The sequence below is a fragment of the Hemitrygon akajei genome, chromosome 8, assembly GCF_048418815.1.
Source record: "Hemitrygon akajei chromosome 8, sHemAka1.3, whole genome shotgun sequence".
NCBI classification, from domain to species: domain Eukaryota; kingdom Metazoa; phylum Chordata; class Chondrichthyes; order Myliobatiformes; family Dasyatidae; genus Hemitrygon; species Hemitrygon akajei.
In genome coordinates this window covers 47449352-47472506 of record NC_133131.1, presented here as the reverse complement: position 1 = coordinate 47472506, position 23155 = coordinate 47449352, and the positions used below count along the sequence as shown (strand labels likewise).

The 23155-nt window shown below is 39.8% G+C and overlaps 1 protein-coding gene across 5 annotated transcripts in view; it reads left to right on the top strand.

Annotated features, from left to right (window-relative positions):
• The window catches only part of srrm3 (serine/arginine repetitive matrix 3), a 329821-nt gene that overhangs the window by 212929 nt on the left and 93737 nt on the right, over nucleotides 1-23155 (top strand). For 4 of the 5 annotated variants that reach the window (XM_073053804.1, XM_073053803.1, XM_073053802.1 and 1 more), the window contains 2 exons: nucleotides 11869-11946; nucleotides 21601-21669. In XM_073053804.1, coding sequence (XP_072909905.1) covers nucleotides 11869-11946; nucleotides 21601-21669 — 147 coding nt within the window. Of the gene's footprint in view, nucleotides 1-11868; nucleotides 11947-16499; nucleotides 16530-21600; nucleotides 21670-23155 lie in introns of all 5 variants that reach the window. The other variant, XM_073053800.1, reaches the window with a different exon arrangement.

Here is a 23155-nt window from a genome sequence, read left to right as displayed (position 1 = left end):
AAATTTTAAAAATATATATGTACTTGGGGTGGCACAATGCTTTACGGTATCAGTGACCCAGGTTCAATACCCGCTACTGCCTGTAAGGAGCTTGTACTTTCTTCCTGTATCTGCATAGGTTTTCTCCAGGTGCTCCAGTTTCCTCCAACATTCCAAAGATGTATCGGTTGGTAGGTTAATTGGTCACTACAAATTGTCCCGTGAACAGGCTAGGGTTAAATCGGGGTCTTGCTGGGCAGCGGGTCTCAAAGGACCAGAAGGACCTCCTCCATACTGCACCTCACTCAAATTTTAATGGAAGAACACTTGTGTAATGATCTCGATTGTATTTTTGTTTCACCTCAGGCAGGGTGTACAAACTCTGCTTGCTAAAATTGGTTGTTAGGACTGAGTGATTTCATTGTATTTAAGTTTCAAAGACACAGGATGAAATATTCTAAAGGAAAACACTTGTTATTCAATAAACCCTATTGAATGTATACTGTAAAATGTATTAACAGTTTGCATGAATTAATTATACTGTTGCCATCATTTTAGAATAGTGGTGTGTATTCTCTTAATAAGAGACCCAAAGGACTGTCATTATTATAACTGAAGCTTTTAAAATTTGTAGTGAGTTTTAGCTGCTGCACACAGTGATATTTTAAAGTTAACATTCTCTGTCTATTCACAGAAATTCAGAAAAGGCATTTTAAATTTAGATTTGGCAGAACCTACTTGTTAAATCCTAAATCCTGGCAGGAACTAGAGGAACAGAGCATTATAACACACATTGACAGGTGAAGTGACTGTTGAATCCTTCATGGGATGTTTGCATACGGAAGCTCTGCTCTGACGAGCTCCCATATGTTGTTCAGTAGGATGCCAGGACATTTTTTATCCTCTAATCTGATTTGTAGGTGTAGGGAGTGGGAAGTGTGAGGTGAAATCTATCTATCCTTCCGGGAATGGAGGGGTAGGGAAATAGAGAGAGAGAGAGATTGATTTCTGTTCACCTTAATAACGCTTAAAAAAATCTGTATTCTGTTATTGCTTTTCTCTTGTAATACCTCAATGTACAGATGTGAAATTGAATGATCTATATGGATTGCATGCAAAATGAAGTTTTTCCACATGTGACAATAATAAAACTAATTTAATAATTTAAGTTGAGCAATCATAAGAAGTTCTTTAAAATTTGAGGGTGAAAAAAATAGAAATTGATCCAGGACTCCTAGTGCATGAAATGTCCTTGGAAAGCATAATTAAAAAGAATCCTAAACTATTTGTATAAGACATTGGTGAGGCCTAATTTGGAGAACTGTGTGCAGTTTTGGTCACCTACCTTTAGAAAGATGTAACTAATGTTGAAAGAGTATAGAGGGAATTTACAAGGATGTTGCTGGCCCTGCAGGACCTTAGTTATAAGAACAGATTGAATAGGTTAGGATTTTATTCCTTGGTACAGAGAAGATTGAGAGGAGAATTGATGGAGGTATACAAAATTATGAGGGGTATAGACAGGGTAAATGCAAGCAGGCTTTTTCCCACTGAAGTTGGGTGGGACTACAACCTGAGGTCATGGGTTAAGGGTGAAAGGTGAAAAGTTTAAGGGGAACATGAGGGGAAACTTCTTTACACTGAGGGGTATGAGAGTGGAACGAGCTGCCAGCACAAGTGGTGCAATCAGTCTCAATTTCAACCCTTAAGAGAAGTTTGGATTGGTATATGGATGGCTAGAGCATGGTGGGCTGTGGTCCCAGTTGTAGTAGGCCGTTTATATGGCTTGGCACCAACTAGACGGGCCTGTTTCTGTGACTCTATGACTATTTCATACATAAACTGACAATAAGAATGTCAGTATGGAACGGACAGGACTACACAAGCACAGATGGAATTTATACCTGGAGGCAGAGGAAATGGGTGAGATACTAAACATCAATATTCACCCAGAAGAAGAACTGAAAGGGTAGTAAGATCAGGGAGGTTTACTCTGATCTTCCAGGGCACGGTGATATTAAGAAGTGGGAAGTGCTGGGTCTGTGGAAAAGCATAAATCAGAATCAAAATCAGGTTTATTATCACCGGCATGTGTCGTGAAATTTATTAACTTAGCAGCAGCAGTTCAATGCAATACATAATTTAGTAGAAAAATCAATCACTCAATTATAGTATATGCATGGATAAGTCCCTGGTGCCACAAGAGACAGCAGGTGCTGGAACCAAAAGCTACAAATAACCCCCAGTTGAGGATTTCAGCAGGCTGAGCAGCATCTATGGCTGAAAAGGAATTGTCAATGCTTCAGGTTGAAACCCTGCAACAGGACTGACAATGGAGCGGCAAGATGGCCAATTTAAAGAGGGCAGTGGGAGTGGTGAGACAGGGAGAAGAAGTAACTGGGGGGGCTGATGAGCAATGTAAGATACAGGACAGTACCAGGTACAGGAGGGGAGTTGGTGGCAGGTGAATGATAAATGAAGGCAAACAGAATGAGATAAGGTAGCAAAGCAGGGAGAGAGGAACGTGGTTGTAGACAGCTGCTGGAACACAAAGGGCTAGCGGTGTTAGTAGTAAAGGAGGTGTGAATGGGAACTGTTAGAGGAGAAGTGAATCCCGGACAAAACCAGAAAGAGATCATTGGGGAGTGTGTGGGACATCCAGTGGGTGAACTGTGTGTGCGTAATGAGTGGATGAAATTAAGTGGCAGCAGAGGTGAAGAGGGTCTGGGAGAGGTGGAAGGGCAATATGAAGGAAAGGGGACAAAATAAGAGGAGCAGAACAGGGTCTGAAGGGCAAGAAAACAGCCCACCAGAGGGGGGGGGGGTGTACCTAAAACTGGAAAACACAATGTTCATACCATTGGGCTGCAGGCTACCGAGATGGAATATGAAGTGCTGATCCTCTAATTTGTGTTGGGTCACCCTGACAGAGGAGAAAGCTGAGGATGGACAGGTCAGTATGGGAATGGGAAGGGCCTGAAATGGCATGCAGCTGGGAGCTCAGGATGCTTATTACAGACTGAAGCTCTCCTCCAGCGTCCTTACTAGTTTGGCTCATCCAATTATGTGGATATTAAAGTGCATTAGATATAGGAGCAGAATTAGGCCACTTAGCCCACTGAGTCTGCTCCACCATTTCATCATGGTTGATCCAATTTTCCTCTCAGCCCCAATCTCAGTTCCCTGCCATCTCCCTTCATGCCCTGGCCAATCAATTATCTAAGTCACCCGTGATTGCAGATGCGTCCTACTGTAAGTGTCTCTGATGTCCTGGTTAATGTCACCATGTAGTTTGGAGTCTGTAAACAATTGTTCTGCCTCTCAGTGTTTCTTAGTCCTATTCTTGCCAATTCCTCCTCCTCCAAACTATCATCCTTCCTCACAGCTTCAACCGGGAACATCACCCCACTATCTTCCTCTTTTTTTGACTGTCGACCCTACTGTAAATAGTGAGTATCCTGGATGATACAACATTCAAGATTGTTTAATGTCATTTCTTGTACACAAGTGTAAGGAGAATGAAATAATTGTTACTCCAGATCCAATGCAGCACCAAAAATACACAAAAGATAAAGAACACAATAGTAATGTTAAACACAATAATTATAAATAAATAAGATAGATTATATACATAGATTGATTGTATGTTTTGTAAAGTGAGGCTATGTTGTATATAAGGTAACTGATGGGAAATAATAAAGTAGTGGTGGAGTTAATGGGTGGAGGTGTTGATCGGTCTTACTTCTGGGGGAAAGTAACTGTTTTTGAGTCTGCTGGTCCTGGGGTGGATGCTGCTTTGCCTGCTCCAGAATGGGAGTGGGACAAACAGTCCATGAGTAAGGTGTGTAGGATCCTTCATGATATTCCCGGCCCTTTTCACGCACTTTTCTGTATATATGTCCTTGATGGCAGGTAGGCTGGTGCCAGTGATATTTTGGGTAGTTTTTACTTCCTGTTGTAGATCCACCTGTCTGCCACACTGCAATTTCCTTGCCAAGCAGTGTACTGCTTATCTGTGGAATGATGTGAGTACGGATGTGCAAAGACCGGTTGTTTTCAGCCTCCTCTAAAGCAGAGGCGTTGGTGAGCTTTCACGTGTTCTGTGACCTCGGGAGTTGTGAGCGATGTGCACTCCCAGCAGTTTAAAACAGCTTGTAGTTTCCACTGCTGTGCCACCAATGTATAGGGAGATGTGTGTGGTGTGAGACTTCCTGAAGTCAATAACCATCTCCCTTGTTGACATTAAGGACGATGTTATTTCACTGGCACCAGACCTCGGTAGACCATCTCATCATTGTTGATGAAGAGCCTCTCCATTGTCATGTCATCAACGAACATGACAAACTGATTGCTTGAGTGATGGGTTACATTCCCACCATTGGTTCTCCTGGAGCCATATCTCCATAATCATAATTATACAGTATCTACACCTTATTGCAAAAGCTCCGCACACTGAGACATACAACTTTTAGATCTGACCTTTTGAACATTCTAGATCCCTTAGCACTGTTATTTTTCCCTGTGGCCCATTACTTTGCCTTTGATAAATTTGCCTTTCCCCCTTCTGTCCTTTTATTTCCATCTTAGTCCCCCTCCCACCCTCCTTCCCCTCTCTCTCTGCAAAGGTCCCCATTCTCCTGCCCCCTTCCACCCAGTATGATCCCTACTAAACCCCTTGTCTCGGACTTCACTCCCAGTCCTATATGTACAGGTTCCACCTTCCCCAGAACAGATTTCAGTGTCCCAGTAATCTGAATCCCTTTTAACTGCACTATCTCCAGCTGCACATTCTGTGCATCTGTTCAATCACCATTAGGATGTGGCACTGGAGAAAATCCAGAGATTACTACATTTTGAGGTCCTATCTTATAAGTGATCTCCTAATGTCTTTTGCAAGTCCATAAACCATGTTTTACTCTATAATGCTGGCACCCTGTGTGCTGCAACCAATGGCCATCCACACGCTCGCTTTCGGACACTCTCCAACTCTTTGTGACTCCTTAGCACATGGAAGAAACATACCATCCTAGAGTCAAGCTTTGTAGCCATAGAAATGCTTACCTGTTCCTCTCACAGTGTAATCCCTTACTGCTATAACTCTATCCCTCTCCTCCTTTGCACCAAAGGTACCCAAAGCAGTATGGAGAGGCGGAATTCCTGCACTGCGGGCCTTTCACTTCCTACCTGTATCTAGCTCAGTAAATGTGCTCCACATACATCTCAACAACATAATGCTCTACAGTGAATCCATCCACCATTCTACCTTTGTAGTGAGCTAGCCAGATTTCCTGCATGCATAGTCCCTAAGAACTATCCCTAACTTTCCATATTGCAAAGGAGGAACACGTCATGGATCTGAGCTGTCCTGCCATAAATTACCCTTGAATTAAGCTCCTAAAGTCTCCACTTAAATTAACAAATCATGCCAGGGATCTTATTTCACTCCATGTGTTACTTGCCACAATGTAAAATCTGTACCTTTATTTTGTCTTTCTCACTTGTCTACCTTTATGAACTGAAGTGGTAAAATAGTGGAATAACCTACCTGACTCTAGTTACCATTTGAACAATTCTCCAGCTTTTTGTTCCCATACTGTGCAATTGTCAAAGGGCTTATGATCCAGTTAACCCTTCTGGCAAAAAATATCACAGCATTGAATGAAAGGCTTGTGATCAGATTCAGATTCAGATTCAGTTTATTGTCATTTAGAAACCACAAATGCAATGCATTTAAAAAATGAGAAAACGTTCCTCCAAAATGATATCACAAAAGCATATGACAAAACAGACTACACCAGAAAATCCATGTAATGTTTGGCAATCCCCGATCCAGAGTCCGGAGAGGCTGCTGCGTATTAATATCGTGCTACCATCTTAGCGCGATCCCCAGAAAGAAGCTTCAAATCCGCCAGACAGAAACAAGACCAAAAACTAAAGCTACAAGACCTGCACAAAACCACATAGTTACAACAGTGCAAACAATAACATAATTGATTAAAAAAAAACAGACCATGGGCACAGTAAAAATAGTCCAAAGATGTTAAAGGACTATAAGTTGAACCCAGCCTCGCAGACACAGCACACACCAAAAGCGACCTAACCGCAGCGGATTCCGAGTCCGTCGAACCTCCGAGCCGACGACCATCCCCTCCGGCACAGCTTCTCCGAGCACCATCCTCTGCCGAGCGTATTAAGACGGCCCTACCAACCGCCATCGGCCTGTTCTTCCCAGCAGAGTCCCGGACCTCACAGCAGCAGCAGCAATGAAGAAGGTCTTCCTGGAGATTTCCTGATGTTCCTCCATGCTCCCACGTTCGTTTTCAATTGATTACGATTGCGCACGGCACCCCACTTCACAAATAATAGTTAATCAGCTCCGGAGTGGCCGCTGCAAGCTGCGTCACGCCGCCATCTTGGAAAAAAGACTCCATATAGATCCCCCCCTCTGCCTCCCCTCCCTTATCCTAACCTACTCATTTACCAAAGCCTCTGTTCTAAAGATGACCACACCTCATGCACCACTGTGTATAAAGCACTTTCTGGTTTCTTAACTCCTTGTTCTAAATATCCAAATCAGACTGGTCTAATTTGGTAGAGGACCTTTGCTGTTATTGAGTTAATGGCCGTGCTCTCACATGCTTCAGTGAAAGCTTGGATCTTGGTCTCTTCAATGTGCACAATTGCAAATGTCTGCAAACTGCAGCTTGTCTACCAAGGTTTGGGTGACCTTGGTTCTGGAGTTTAATCACTCGTAAGTTGAAGAGTTTGCCATTGGTTTGGAGGTTAGTTCAGCTCTGTAGAAAGTTTTCTGCGGAATAAAGGAACACCAGGCACAACACATCCAACTAAAGTGAGAATTGCAGCAGAGTGAATGGATATTGTAATGATGCAGCTAAGGAGGTTTTGGTGGGAGTGGAGTAATGGGAGAGAAGTCCAACGGTGCAGAGAGTCATAGGGACATTAACAGGCCAGTTTGGAGAAGTCTGTATAGAAGGCATAATGTTTTGTGCAAGTGGACCGTAAAGAGCTGTGGCCACATGTTGTTGCTGGCAACTTACTAAAGATGGCTTGGTAATGAGTAATACTACAATAATTATAGCCCATACATCGTGAGAAAGACTCCAATGCATGCACATTGTCACGGCTGTGTTGTGTGCAAAGGCAGACTCTCCATGGGCATGAGATGTGAATGACCTCTGTTCAAAGCTGCATTCATAATGTGCTAGCCCATATGAAGGCTTACGAGTGCATGTAAGATTTTAGCACTTGATATTCTGTGTGGGTGGCTACTCTTTCTGAATGACCAAGACATTGATGCAAGAGCCTTCATTTTCATGCTCTCATTTCTTAAGATTGACTCTTCCACTCTATATGGAAGCATATACTGTGGGGCTAGAATGCTTTAAAAACATCATACACTCATTGATGGTATATTATATGTATCCTGTTTATTGTTTGCTTTGCTGCAGCAGCAACATCCTGCTGAATACAGGTTAGACCTCTAACTTGGATGTGCCACTTCTGTCCTTCCTTCCACCTTCTGCCCTTCAACGGATGCTGTCCGACCTGCTGAGTTCCTCCAGCATTTTGTGTGTTTTGCTCAAGATTTCAGCATCTGCAGAATTTCTTGTGCCTCAAAGCCTTCTCCTTTGCAGCTTTGAGTAGACAGCTCTGGAGAGTTCATGCATGTCTGAGCAAAAAAGTGGCCGCTTAATATGCAAATATCAAGTGTCCACCATGGTATCAGCCACATTGGGCCCATTCTGCCATCTGGTTAGATAACGAGCAATCCATTCCAACATATACCTGAAACTTCCTTTCGAGTATTAAAGAATATTGACAGTAATGTTTTAGTGAAATCTGATCCATCTGTGTGAGGCATATTCTTATTTAAGCATCATAAGTTGAATACAGCTAAGTTTGAGGAAATCAAATTCAAATCAATGTCATGTAGAAATACTGTATTAATTATAGAGCGTGAAGTGCTCTTTAGGTATTGATAATGGTTTGATTTGAGTTGGTTGATTTGAGGGAGAGGGATAGAAAAACCAAGGGATATGTTTATTGTTTATATTGTACTAACGACAAATGCACCTCTAAGAGGACCACAACCTTGTCATCAGGTTTGGAGGCTTGATGCCTCAATAAGTTATGTTGGCTGGCGTCAGGGCCTTGTGCTTTAGCTGTTGGTGGGTCACCCATGCCAAACAGGTCAAAAGGTAGAGGCCAGTCTAAGAGTGGGCCACTGGTCCTCCAGGGTCAAGAGTTCATCTCAAAGCTACCAACCCTGACTGATCAAAAACAATTATTATGGAAACGGCAAGAGAAAATCTGCAGATGCTGGAAACCCAAGCAACGCACACACGAAATGCTGGAGGAACTCAGCAGGCCGGGCATATACAGACAGAGATGGAGGAGTTTTGTTGCTGCTCTAATTCAGCAGTGTAACAGACAGTAAATAAAGTGACATGGAGAGGAAAAGTGATCCATTGTCATGTATGTATGTATTGTCTGTTAGTTAGTGGAAGGTGGTCTTGAATTTTTTAAGAAATTAAAATCAAACCCAAATTATTTATTGTTATTTTTTTCAGTCGTGGACTATAACTCAAAATGGAAAGCTAACTGGTGGTTTGAAGGATATTTCCTGGTAAAATTCTAACATGTAGCTAGAAGCATTTTTTACAGTGGCATAATAGGCACTCTAGCTGTCTTGTTGAGATTCAGTGCCTATAAATATAGGTACCATGGTGATGAGAGGCGTTATGAGTCATTCAGTGTGAATCATCACCGCCTTGCAGTTATCATGGGATTTTCAGCTTATATGCTTCTACACTGTGAGGAACATTTTTAACTAGTGTGAAATATGAGGGATGGTCCACTTGGACCTCGGAACCTTCTCAAACCAGTGGAATGTATGCAAATCTTATTGTCCCAGAGCAGTCCAATTTATTGATTCTTTTGCAATAATTGACAGGGGTTCCAGAAAGTAAAAACCAAGTGTGAAGGTTCAGTAGCTGTTTCTGAATAGTGTTGCTTTTTTAATTGCTGTTTGTTCCTTACTAAATTCATGTATTCACCTCCATCAGATTCTCAATAGAGAAGATGCATATTTCAAAATGTAAACATTTAAATTCCTTTTCCACAACAACTCTCCTTTTTTTTTCATGTATTTTTGAGTATTTTACTGGTCCAGACGAAGGGTCTCGGCCCGAAACGTCGACAGCGCTTTTCCCTATAGATGCTGCCTGGCCTGCTGTGTTCCACCAGTATTTTGTGTGTGTTGTTTGAATTTCCAGCATCTGCAGATTTCCTCGTGTTTGCGTATTTTACTGTTGTTTTCACAAGCAACATATACAACAGTGGACATCTGAGGCAAAGTTTGATTTCATGCATTTTATACCGTTTATAGTACTCTGCTTTGTCTGATTGATCAAATGCTGTTACTTTGGTGTCATGTACTGTTTAGCTGGGCCATCTAATACACAGTAACAAAGTACAACAAACTCAGAGTGGATCAAATTACAAGTGGTTTATTTCTTGCAAGGGAAAGTCTACCGCCTCATATGTTAAGTCATCGGTAGCTAGCTTCAATCTTACAACTCAAAGCAGATAATTTTTATACGTTTACAGAGTATAATAATTCATCATCTTCATGCCTTTGAGGTCGTTTCAACCCTTAATTGCATTCCTTTCTTATCTGCATCCATCTTAAATGAGTAGCATTTGTCTTTAAAAGGCCATCTGTCTTTTGAGGTTTCCATTCCCCCCCCCCCCCCACCAATGATCACTGTGTCCTGTTTTTCTCTGCTGTCAAAACACTACCTGCCATAAAACACATTCATCAACAAACCAGCAAATCATACAAGTTCCATTTTGTGACATTACATTTTACAAAGGTTATAAATTCACATGACTTCGGGGTTACAGATATATTTCCCCATTGGTCCTCCTTTTGAGCTGTGTCTACTACAATAAGGGCCAACATTCTATTTGCCTTCCTGTAGAAAAACCCAGATACCTTTCTGTTCCAGCAATGTTGTCTCCATTGAAACAGCTTTTACTTTTCTGATCAATGTGCATACCCTCAACTTTCTGCACATTATATTCCTTCTGCTAAAATATTGTCCCCTTGCTATATATAAAATATATAAAAGACAATAAAATATTGTCTTTTGTAGACTCTTGATAATCCTCCTTGCAAATTTGCTTTCCTATGTACCTCTATGTTGTCAGGAAATGTCACTGCATTGCATTCAATCTCTTCTCTGAAGTAATTAATGCAGATTAAATTGGTGAGGTTGTGATATTGACTCACATGGTACCCCACTAATTACAGCAAGCCAACCTGAATACCACCCGTTTGTCCTGACTACTGCTGAAAGTCTTTGCTTTATGCAGGAATCTATCACATAGCATTAAATCAAATACCTTCTGGTACTTGTTTCCCATCACTCACCCTGCTCATGACATCCTCAAACACAATTTGTCAGGCATTTTTTTATTTTCATCGAACTCTGTTGACTCCTTTTGAAATATGATTTTCTTAGAATCCTATTATTGCTTTTGGTGATAATGGATTCCAAGATTCCCCAACAAGTGTCAGTCTGGCTGGTCTATAATTTCATGTTTTCTATCACCCTCTTTCCTTGCTGCCAGAAGGTGCCAAACCAATGTCTTACACAAATTCATCATTGCTATGATATTTAATTCCACTAAATATAAACAAAAGATTCCCATTCATCTTTTCCATCACCATTTCTCCCTTCAGCTTTAGTGAACCATGCTGTCAGCTTAGGATATCTGGGCTTCCTTTCATTTCACCATTTTCATTCTGAATACTGAAGGTAGCCAGCTGAGAATATTCAGCGATGCTAACCAGCTGACATGTGTTGTGTAATGTTTAGTGCCGTGAAAAATAGCTTAACTAATGTCAGCAATTCAGTCTTTCTCACTTCACCAAGGATAGAGTTGAGCTCCTTGGTGAACATAAAAGACTTGCAACCAAGAGCTGATTGTTTGAGACACAAATGGAGAGGAGATTTTTTTTTATATCACTTTTGTGGCTTAAATAACCAGAGCCCACATGTGATGACAAGGAGCAGTGAATTCAACAGGTTAGGCCAGTCTTAGGTTCATATGGTGCTTGTTTTCATAGCACACTATTGGAGAAGGTGCAGGGTAGTATCATATTCATGCTGCGCAAAGGTGTTGTTTGAATTCTTTTATATTACTGCACGTGTCCCTGTTAGTTTGCACTCACTGAGAAATCAAGTTAAAGAGGACACTGTAATAGCATGTATCTGGTTTTCACCTGCTGTGCAGAACCATTTGGTCTCAGCGTAAAACAGACTTATTGTTATTTAGGCATTGGATCCTAAAAATGAGAAAGATTGGGCCCAAGAAATTGTCTGCCTAGATATATGTTTTTTTTTGCACCATCAGAATACCCGGCATAATCAAGAAGCTGTGAACATCACTTGGATAAAGTTATATTTTCTTGATAAATTAAACAAGACTTTAAATCTATGATGATGCCCTGATAGGTTATGATTGTGAATTGATATACTGTAAATGATAATGATATAAATTTGATTGTATGTTTGAGAATCTATATTTCCATCTATATACTCATCCTTGCATCTATAAAAAATGCAGAAAAGGCTTGTGACTCCTCTAAAAAAAGAAAGATCTTTGATATTTGATGTGCTTTATAATTGTGTAAAGGTTTGATGGACTATATAAAAGGAAGGTGCATCCATATGAAAACATAGTATGTGGTCTGATTGTATATTGTATAATATGTGTATAAAGATTTCTTATCCCACACATAAATAATATATTTGTGTTTATGTTTGAATATTTTTCCTCATGCTGCTAATGACAATGAAGTATGAAAAGGAAATCAAGCAGTTCTCCTTCACCACCGCCTAAGAAAAAGAAGAAGAAATCAGGACACTACAAAATCCGGTAAATAGCTTTTCTGTTGTACAATGGGGTGCCGTGAGAATGAAAGAAAGCTTTGTGATTAGTCATAATGTGCAGTTGACACTCACCATAAAGTAGACCTTGTTCTTAAATTAAACCAAGTTGTTTTTCGTGTTTCAAAATTGAGGCTTGCCTGAGGAGCCATTTCAGGTGCTGAGCCCTGGAGTAGACCAGTGAGACATCATAAGATCTCTTTGAACTGCGCTTCCTTCTTATCAGAGAGATTGATTCATGTACAAAGCATTTGTGATGAGAAAGCCATCTGTCTTTCTTTTTTCTTTGGCCTTTGTTGAATTTTTGATGCACATTTCATAAAAACCTTGTTGAAATGGAACGGACTGCTTGACAGATGGACATTCATATTAAGATGCTTTCACAGATCTCCAGATGATAACATCATCTCACCAGTTTCCCTGATGAAATTGCTCAGATGAACAGGTTTCTGAATCATTCGTGGTTCCATTAACGTTTCTTCTTTTATTAAATCCATTATTTCACGTGGAGTCCTATTAAGCTACCAATAGCTTTGAATGTTCAAAGGTTAATTTGTCAACACTGTGTGTCTCCATAATTCCTTCTGCATTTCAAACTCTAAGCAAGTGAAAAGTAAACAGGCATAATGAGGCAACAAATGTGTAGCATTTTATTTTGATAGTTCTTTCAACACATTGAACATTTCCCATAAATGAAAAATAGAAATGTCTGTTGAGATTTACAGTGGAAAAAAATGAGGTGATTTTTTGTTATTTATAGAAAATAGAAGCCATCTATCATCTCAGAATGCTGCTAAGTGTGGATTATCCCCTTCCCTTGAAGTTCTGGCTCCCCCTTCCGCCAGTACTTTTCAGAACAGATCTTGCTCTGTTTCTAACAGAACCCTCGTTTTAATTCCAGTTTTAGACATTTCAGTTACTTTGTCTGGGTGGTCTCTCCCTTTTCAACATGATTTCCAAATAATACTCCATTCAATATTCGTCAAGTAGTAAACATGCAAAATGCCTGACCTGTGTCATCAGTGCCTTGGTGCTCAGCCCTGAGTTGTCCTTTTGTAATTGCAAAACAAATCACAAGGACTGAAGACTTCATAAGCTAAAGTAGAAATAAATGTATTCACTTAACTCTATTGTTTTGAACAATATGAATTTTACACTGTGATATAGGGAAACTGTGAAAGGGAAGCTGTTCAAACAGGAAATGTACACACACACAAACACATTTGTAGACAAATAAATATATATAGATTTTCTGTTATTAAAAGTAAAAGATTGCAAAAAACAATGGATTAGCCATAGCCTGCACCTCAAATTCAATTATCTGTCTTTGTTCTATAATTCCTTGATTGCATACTTCATGGACATCAGCATTAGCAGCTCTGATTGACCAGGTGTTCACAGCCTTTTAAGGAAAGAGATTCTACAACCTCTACAATCATTCATTAGATATAGTGTTTCTTGATTTTAATCCCATACAATCTAGGCATAATTCTTGATTCTACAACAAAAGAAACACCTTTCCTATATCTATGTTATCAACCCCACCTACATTTTAAATAGATTTCCCTAAAGGTGAAATTTTCAATTGTATTTAATTATATTTATAAGATAATTTTATATAAACAAGGTAATTGACTTTTAATATTTTTTATTCTGTTTCTGTAAGCACCACCCTGGAAAAATAAATGCCCTTATCTTTAGGAGTTTTGTCTTAACATTTTTGCAGACATTGTGAGCCTTTGAAGAGGGAGTTTCCCAGTTCAGGACGACAGTCCAACCCTTTCCTAAGGACTTTTTGGGTGAGATTAGTGCTCAGGGACATGAATGGTTGGTTACATCCAGAGGGGTACAAGAACTGAAGAAACCTCAGCCTTTGCAATTACAGATGCCCCCTACCTGGGTTGTGTTCCTTGAAAATGGGTTGTTTTACTATTTTTCTTAATGCAAAGCTACATTTCACATTTACTGACGATTTCATTTTTTTCATGTAAACTCTGTGAGAGCAAATTTTATTTCCTATCTCAGATATTAGAGTAGCGATTTGGGACTTCTACGAGGACAAATATCCATAGCCTAAATATTCATAATGTAGGTGTCATCTGAAGTTTCTTAATCAAAATCAGTAAAAAACTGATACAAAGCTCAGGCAGTATATGTGGCAAGAGGAACAGATCATATTTTGGATCTGCGGCCCTTTGTCAGAACTGGGGAGGGAGAGAGAGATGCAATTGAGTTTTCAGTTGGAACTTTTAGTTTCTTCCTGCCTATGTGGGGTTGGGTGTACAGTGGTGGAAGAGGAAGTTCAGCTTGCTTTCCAGTGAGGTGGAGATGTAAAGAGAATGACAGTAAGGAAAGAGCTTCTGGAGACTGAGATGAGATGTTAAAGTGAATATTGAAGATATGGCATCGGGTGAGAGATGGGTTAGAGGAAATTTTAGGAGAAAAAATTCTGGAGTAGCATTGATATCCAAGAGTCATTGAAGCTTATGATCACTGACATCTTTTTAAAAGCTGAGGTGTTGGCAAATTGGACCTGCAATTTTTTCATGGTATACATTGTCTCCTTTGTCCCAAATCACTTCCACCAGGTTAAAGTAGTTGGCACAAGAACATGGATGGGTCCTAGCTTTGCCTGCCTTCTTGTGAGATATATTCAAGATTCCTCTCTCATCTCTTTACTGGCGCTTGCTTACTGTATTACAGCTGCTTATTGTTGTTGCCGTGAGCTGGAAAACTTCATCAAATTTGTCGTGTGTTTCCACTCTTTTCTTCACTTTTTGAAGGATAAACTATGATTAATATTACTAGAAGCAGGACTGTCTTGACCATACACCTTCCATTACTGATTCTTGTTAGACTCCATTCTATTCCCTACTTTACTGATAACACCTTCCATGCCTGAACTTCATCAGTGATGGATCATTTACCATTAAAAGTGACAGTACTGTGATCAATTTCCTTTCATACATTTTCTTTACACCTTCCTCTTGCCTTTGTACCCCAACAATCTCTACCTACAACCTGCAGAATTTCCAGAACATCTAGGATCTCATATGTTTTCTAGGATCAAACGCATAATGTCTTCCCCACCCTACTATCTACATTTCAAAAGTGCCTTTCTCTTTTGAGTATCCTTCCTCAACCATACTATAAAAGACCACCATTCCACAAGACCTTTCTATGTGTCTGCTTGAGACATGGAAGCTGTCTGATTACTTTTTCCTTCCAATTTCCAAGCTCCATGTCTATTTTGCAAGTCAGGCAGTAATTAGCTTGTATATTTTTCATTTAGTATATTACTTTTCTTTTCTCTATACTTGGGAGACCAAACTATAGATGACCAGTTCAATTAACAAGTGTCTTCTAATTATCTGGGTTTTGGGTTCTTTGTCAAACTTTTGTTCTCACTTCCTATCCTCAACACTATTCCAATAAAACACAATGTAAACTCATGGAATAGCACCTTGTCTTCTGACAAAGAAATCATTACAGTTCCCCTGACCACTATGCAATTTCAAATAATGATTCTGTTAATTCCTGTCTACACCTCTCCTGAATCCTTGTCTTGTCCCCGACATATTCATCATCAGCCCATTTTGACTTGCATGTTCATCCTATTTTTGTTCTTGACAAATGTGAATTGAAGAAAACTTAGCTTCCTGTTTCTTGCTCTGTTGTAATATAATTAATCCTACTTAACTCTGGGGTGGATCAATGTCTCATGCTGCACATCATCCGATCATCTGGAGTTGCATATTGCTTCTGATTCAAGCACAGATTTTTGAAAAATCATCTGGTTTGAAATGCTCAGCACTTGAAGTGCCAACCCTTGGGAACAGTAGGGCATAAATAAATTCAAGCAGTTTAAAATAATACATTTATCCATGTTAAATAATGTGCTCAATCATGTTATAAGAGAAGGTTGTACAATGCTTTTATACTCAGTGTGGCATTGGAAGGTCTTTTAGACTGAAATTATGATAGATAATTCTTGACTTTTCTGTAGTAGTTTCTAATGATGTGCTGATCCAGAGATTAACCTACTGCTGTAGATGCTCTTGCATTTATTTCAATTATATCAAGTAAAGAATAGATTATAAATCACTTGTCTCACTAAGTTATTCATTACTATTTTCTTTTCCCAATTCTAATAAAAAAAAGATTGGCAAGTAGATGTGGTCTTTGTCACTGTTCAGTCCTGTTCTGCTTATCAATACAAAGTCTCAGTGAGCCAATGTCCTCAGAGGTTAGCTTATGGACACAGTTTCTTAAAGGTTGTTGGGGGCGTGGTTTCTGAAACACTGTCCTCTGCATAAAAAGCAATCAACTGATACTCCCATGAGCTTTATGGATTCTGCCTTCTGTTTATCCAAGGAGATATTTAGTCCCACAGGTTTCAATATGACATAGCAGGTTTCCTATTTTAATAGTTTGATGGTTCCTTATGCTGTGAGTGCTTTACGGACTGAAGCTTGGCTTTCTTTCTTTACTAATCACTGTTGCCCATCTGTTTCACTGCATTCTCACATTGATAATTGCAAGCAAAAAGAGGAAAGCTGGATCAGAAAGAAGGTAAGTGTGAGAAGGCAAAAATGAACAAGTCATCTGTTGAAATTGTGTTGAGAAAATGCACAATTGTGTAAGCAAGTTATTAAATGCTCTTTGCTGTGTAATGTTGCTTATTCTGGCTATGAGTGAATTTGTGCCCTCTGAAAGACCAGAAGCATTTGTTGGCCACTTCCATCTGTAAACAAAGACTTTGTACTCAAAGCAAAAGCGTTAGAGATTTCCTCCATTTTCCAAATTCCACAGAGTATTCCCTATGCCATAGGTAAACTGTCCTTCCATCTTCACCTAACTCTGCCCTATGAAGAGAAGACAATGTTTGGATATTAAGGTAGTGGAATGGAAAATGAGAAAGATTTTCCTTTACCTTTTAGCAGAAAGTTTTCCTTTAAATTTAATCTACTAGGACACATTGTGATGAAAGTTGCATTGACCAAGTGTGTTTCATTAATTTCAGCAAACAATCATCATGATGAACTATTACAGCCTTTTAAAATAGATAGAATTATGCTTGGTATTTTTAACAATTTTAGTTTTCCAATTTTATTTCTCCATCATTGCTTACAAATTTTATGGAGGTCTACGGCTGTACTCTTTGTATCAGTATTGTGATTCTGTAGAGCCATCATAAACAAGGGTTCCAGCTGTTGACAGAAATATAGTAGTTGAGGGAGTTGGTCATAGTGGGTAGAAGATAACTTACCTGCACTGAATGAAGACCTGATAATGCTGACAAAAAGACTAATTTGAAAGCCTGTAAGTGCTCTGAACCCATTATTTTGGGAAAATCCATTAACGTCAATTACAGAGAGTGTGCAATACTTGGTCTGCTGCTAGGGAATGAGACAGATTTGTATACAAGGGAATACTTTGCATCCAGTGATCACGATGCCATTAGTTTCAAAGTAAGAATGCAAAAAGATGGGTTTGTTCTGCAGGTTGAAATGCTAAATTGGAGAAAGGGCAATTTTGATGGTGTCAGAAATGATCTAGCAAGTGTGGATTGGGACAGGCTGTTTTCTGGCAAAGATGTACTTGGTAAGTGGGAGGCCTTCAAAAGTGAAATTTTGAGATTACAAAGCTTATATATGCCTGTCAGAATAAAAGGTAAAGACAACACATGTAAGGAACCTTGGGTTTCAAGAGATATAGAGGCCCTTGTTAAGAAAACAAAGAGCGCATTGCAGGTGTAGGCAAGTAGGAACAAATGAGGTGCTTATGGAGTATAAGAAATGCAAGAGAACATATAAAAAACAAATCAGGAGGGCTAAAAGAAGGCATGAGGTTGCCCTAGCAGACAAGGTGAAGGACAATTCTAAGGGATTCCACTGATCTGTTAAGAGCAAAAGGATTGTAAGGGACAAATTTGGTCCTTCAGAAGATCAGAATGGTAATCATTGAGTGGAGTCAAAAGAGATGGGGGAGATCTTAAATACATTTCTTCCATCAGTATTTACTCAGAAGGTGGACACAGAGTCTATAGAAGTGAGGCAAAACAGCAACATCTTAGACAGATTACAGAGGAGGAGGTGTTTGCTGTCTTGAGGAAAATAAGGTTTGGATAAATCCCCAGGGCTTGACAAGGTGCTTCTTCGGACCCTACGGTAGTCAAGTGCAGAAATTGCCAGGGCCCTAGCAGAGATATTTAAAACATCCTTAGCGACAGGAGAGGTACCAGAAGATTAGAAGATAGCCAATGTGATTCCACTGTTTAAACATAAACCAGGAAATTATAGGCTGGTGAATCTAACATCAGTACTGGGAACATTATTGGGAAGTATCCTAAGGGACCGGATGTATAGGTATTTGGATAGACATTAAGGATTAAGGACAGTCAGCTTGGCTTCATATGTGGTAGGTCACATCTAACCAATCTTAGAGAGATTTCCGGCAAAGTTGCAAGGAAAGTGGATAAAGGCAAGGTAGTGGATGTTATCTACATGGAATTTAGCAAGGCACTTGACAAGGTCCCGTATGGGAGGTTGGTCAAGAAAGTTCAGTCACTCGGTATTCAGGATGAGGTAGTAAATTGAATTAGGCTTTGTAGGTGGTAGTAGATAGTTGCCTCTCTGATTAGAGGCCTGTGGCTAGTGGTATGCCACACCGATCAGTGCTGCATCCGTTGTTGTTTGTAATTTATATTAGCAATCTGGATGATAGTGTGGTTAACTGGATCAGCAGATTTGCAGGTGACACCAGGATTGGGGTGCAGTGGACAACGAAGAAGGCTATCATGGCTTGCAGCTGGAAAGATGGGCTGAAAATGGCATTTGGAATTTAATGCAGACAAGCGTGATGTCTTGCACTTTGGCAGGATCAACCAGAGTAGGTGTTACACAGTAAAGGGTAAACCACGAGGAGTGTGGTAGAACAAAGGCATCTGGGAATATAGGTCCATAGTTCGTTGAAGGTGGTATCTGGTAGAAACGGTCAGAAAGAAAGCTTTTGGCACATTGGCCTTCATAAAACAAAGTATTGAGTACAGGAGATGGGATGTTATGTTGAAGTTGTGTAAGATGTTGGTGAGGCCTAATTTGGAGTAATGTGGCAGTTTTGGTCACCTACCTAAAGGAAAGATGTAAACAAGGTTAAAAGAGTACAGAGAAAACTTACAAGGATATTGCCGGGTCTGGAGGACCTGAGTTTTGAGGAACGATTGAATAGATTAGGATTTTATTCCTTAGAGTGATGACGATTGAGAAGAGATTTAATTGAGGTATACAGAATTATGAGGGGTAATAATGGGGTAAATGCAAGCAGGCTTTTACCACTGAAGTTGTTGGGACTACAGCTAGAGGTCATTGGCTAAGGGTGAAAGGTGAAAAGTTTAAGAGGAACATGAGGGGAAAGCTTTTCACTCAGAGGGTCATGAGAGTGTAGAGCGACTGCCAGTACAAGTGGTACATGCAAACTCCATTTCAGTATTTAAGCAAAGTTTGGATAGGTACGTAGGTGGAAGGGATATGGAAGGCTATGGTCCCAGTGGAAGTCGATGAGAGTAGGCAGTTTGAATGGTTTTAGCATGGACTAGTTGGGCTGAATGGCCTGTTTCTGTTCTGTGCTTTTCTACGACTCTGACCTGATATAGTGTATTTCATAGTGCTGAAGTTTTATTTGATGAAAGCTTAACTCTGAGAAGTTAAATACAAAACTTCCAAATTGGCTAAATCAGTGTTGTGAAGGCTTCACGAATTGATTCCGTTGCCACTTTCTACAATACAGTCATGTAGTTTGAATTTGTTCCATGAAGATGAAATGAAGTATGACTCTGGCTTTTCTTTAACAGGATTTTCAACAGAAACCATACTCCACCAGTTTGAGTCCAAAACTGATATTCGATTCCATGTAGAACTCAGGAATGATCTACATATCTAAAAGTAGATGAGCACCCCATCCTCCCTTCAAACCTTCGCCCCAGCTAACTCAAATGTATAGTAGGAATTGAAGCTGGAAATCTTTGGGCTAACTGTGTAGCAGATAAATCTGCTGCTTTAAATGGAATAATAGCATATATATTTAGAAATCTAAGTGTTCCTTTGTCTGCCTCCGCTAGTTCTTTCAGAGCCTAAGAATAGGTGTAAATTACTCAAGCACTTGAATCTTATGGAAAAGCAAAAAAGAATGCATATAGTGTAGATACAAAATAAAAAAGAGAAAACCCTGGAGATACTCAGTGGCTCAGGGGACAGAAACAAACTAAAGTCAATGATTTGGACCACACATACAAAATGCTGATGAAACTCAAGCTAAGTCAGGCAGCATCAGCGTTTTGCAGTAAACCCTTCATCAGAACTGGAAAGAAAGGGAAAAGAAAACTTGCTGAGTTCCATCATCATTTTGTTTGTGTTGCTCAAGATTTCCAGCATTTGCAGAATCTCTTGTGTCAATGTTTTGGGTCAGTAACTTTCCATCAGAAATGGGAAAGTGAGAAAGCATGTGTGTCTTAAGCTGCAGAGAGAGATGGGGAAACTCAGCAGAATTTTCTGTGCTGGGGCGGAAGCCATGATTGTTCAGATCAAGTCCAAGTTTATTGTTTTTATGGCCAAGCCATGAAAGTTAACCTTTTATTTGTAGCAGGAGCACAATAAAAGATTAAGTCAAACATAAACTTAAATTAACATAAATCATACATAACTTACATGCATGTAAAGTAAACCATGACCCTAGTACAAGCCAGAGAGATAGGAAGATGTAACGATCACAGAGATCCTGCTGTTGTCCATAAGGGAGCAATAGATGCTTGTTAACCATTACTTTCCTTTCCAGAGGAGTGTAAGTAGTGAGTGATGAATAAAGGCAGTAGAGGGAAAAGCAACACTGGAACTGATTAATGGAAACATAGCTAATCTGTCACTAACTGTATTTCTAACACACGGACAATCAGATCACAGACCTTCCCTTTGTGCCCTCCATGCCACACTCCCACCTCTGCATGCTTAATTTCTCTCCCTTCCCACTCTTGATGCAAGTGGTCAACCTGCAACCATTACTGCTTTTTTCCATCTACAGGAGCTCCATGGTTTTCTGTCTTTATTCTGTAAATCTATTCCTCCGTTCAGAAATTCATAACTGATCTACATCTCAACTCCGTCTGCATGTCCTGGTTTTAAATCCCTAATATGCGCTGTTACAGAAGCTTTCAAACTCCGTTTCGAAGTTTTCTGTTTATTCCCAGTTTTGTCAGTGGTTTTTTTTGATGACAGAATTTCAGATCTGGTGAGGAACAGCTAACTTCTGACATCACCCTGAATGACTTGAATTTTGCTCTGTAAATTTGCAAATTCCATTTCCACCTTCCCAGTCATTCATATATTGGGAATCTAAGAGAATAATTTAATGTGGCCTTTTTTATTTTCTGCAACGCAGCAGATTAAACTTGCTTACATTAAAAAAACAGCTAAAAGTACATTAAGTATGGTAAAAGGCTTGCTTGAGATTGCTGATTTGCCTTTCTCTGTTGCAACTAAAATTGCAGTGCCAGCAATATGTTTTCCTGGCTGGTTCTTCCTGTGCTAACTGTGACTGTTTTCAGACCGAAGCAATTGTTATATTTTAAATGTGTTGTTTTTCCTCATAGCTGTGAAAGTTCGTCATCATCACGGAAAGAGAGAAAAAAGAAGAGTGGAAAGAAACACAAGAGAGACAGGTGGAGTGGCTTCTGTCTTCTGTAGTTGTAGTGGGCTCCTCTAGGTGTAGCACTTCTAATGGTGATCAGTCAGGAAGCAACAGGCCACAGCACAATATCTGACTGACAGAGCCCATACTGTTTAAAGATTTTGAAATTGATTGCAGTTCAATTTTGAACCTGTTTCTAGACAATATATTTTCTGCTTTGCACACGAGGGCAAGGCAGGGATCAAGGCAAGTATTTTACCGTCAAGTTTCATGAGCTGGTGTTTTTATATGGCTTGGCTACCTGGCTGTTGTGTGGCATGCCAATAATTGTAAAAACAGGGATTCATTTCTTCAGCAACATTCCAAGCAAATGCCTTCTTCACATTTGTCATGGAAGTCAACTTATGCTGGGAAATGCCAAGTGAACTTACAAAGTGTTTTCAAGTGTCCCAGAAATTATCATCATTGTATTTTAGTTCAGGAAACTTTCTTTTTCAATTACCTCATTACCTGTATGTGTATATCTGTGTCAAGGATATCAAGAAGCGAGTGGAGGCACAATTTCAGAGTTGAGTGCAGATCTCAGAGAGCCTTGGGATAGACTCTCCCATCATTTCAACTTGACACCGTATCCATCCATCCTGAATTCACTGAAACTCAATGGATTATCAGACCTTTTAACTTACAGCAAAGTCTAATTTGAGTAATATTTTCAGAAAAAGGGCAAGTCAAAGAGAAAACAAAATATAGGTCTGTCTGCATGAGTTAATGGGTCCCAACTTGTCATTTGTTATTGTGTGTTTGAGAGGTGGGCAATGTCACATGCACTGAAGCCCAATCAATTGTTGACCTTTTGTGCATTCTTCCCTTGTTCCGGCCTTGGCTTTGGAAGTTGAGCAATGTTACAAGCATCTCTGCAACTGTGAACTTCAAAAAGAATTTTCTGAAAATACAACAGAGCTTACACTGTATGTGCCCTTGTGCCCTTCTCTATCTCCACCTCCTGAGGCTCCAATGCCATCTGACCGTTAAATAAAACCTTTACTGAAGTGAATGCATTAATGTTATACTGCACTTCAAAAATAAAATAACTTCCATAAAGTTGACAATATAAGCTTATACCAGGTCTAATCTCAATATTTAAGACCCTGTATAAAATTACTTAGTTGTAGCACAGTGTCATGTCTGGTAGCAGAGCAGCTGTCTCACAGCTCCTGCAATGGGGTACGATCCAGACCTTTGGTGCTTTCTGGGTGGAGTTTACACCTTCTGATTTTGGGTGCTCCGGTCTCCTTCCACATCCCAAAGATGTCTGGGTTGATAGGTTAACTGGCCACTAAATTTTCACCAGTGTGTCAGTGAGAGATAGAATCTGGAGAGAGTATGTGGAGAATGAAATGGATTGTGCTATCACTGGTGAAAATGGGTGCCTGATAGTTGGCGTAGACTCAGTGGGCTAAAGGGACAATTTCTGTGCTGACTCTGACCGTAAACATTGATTACTAGTTGTGTGAGAA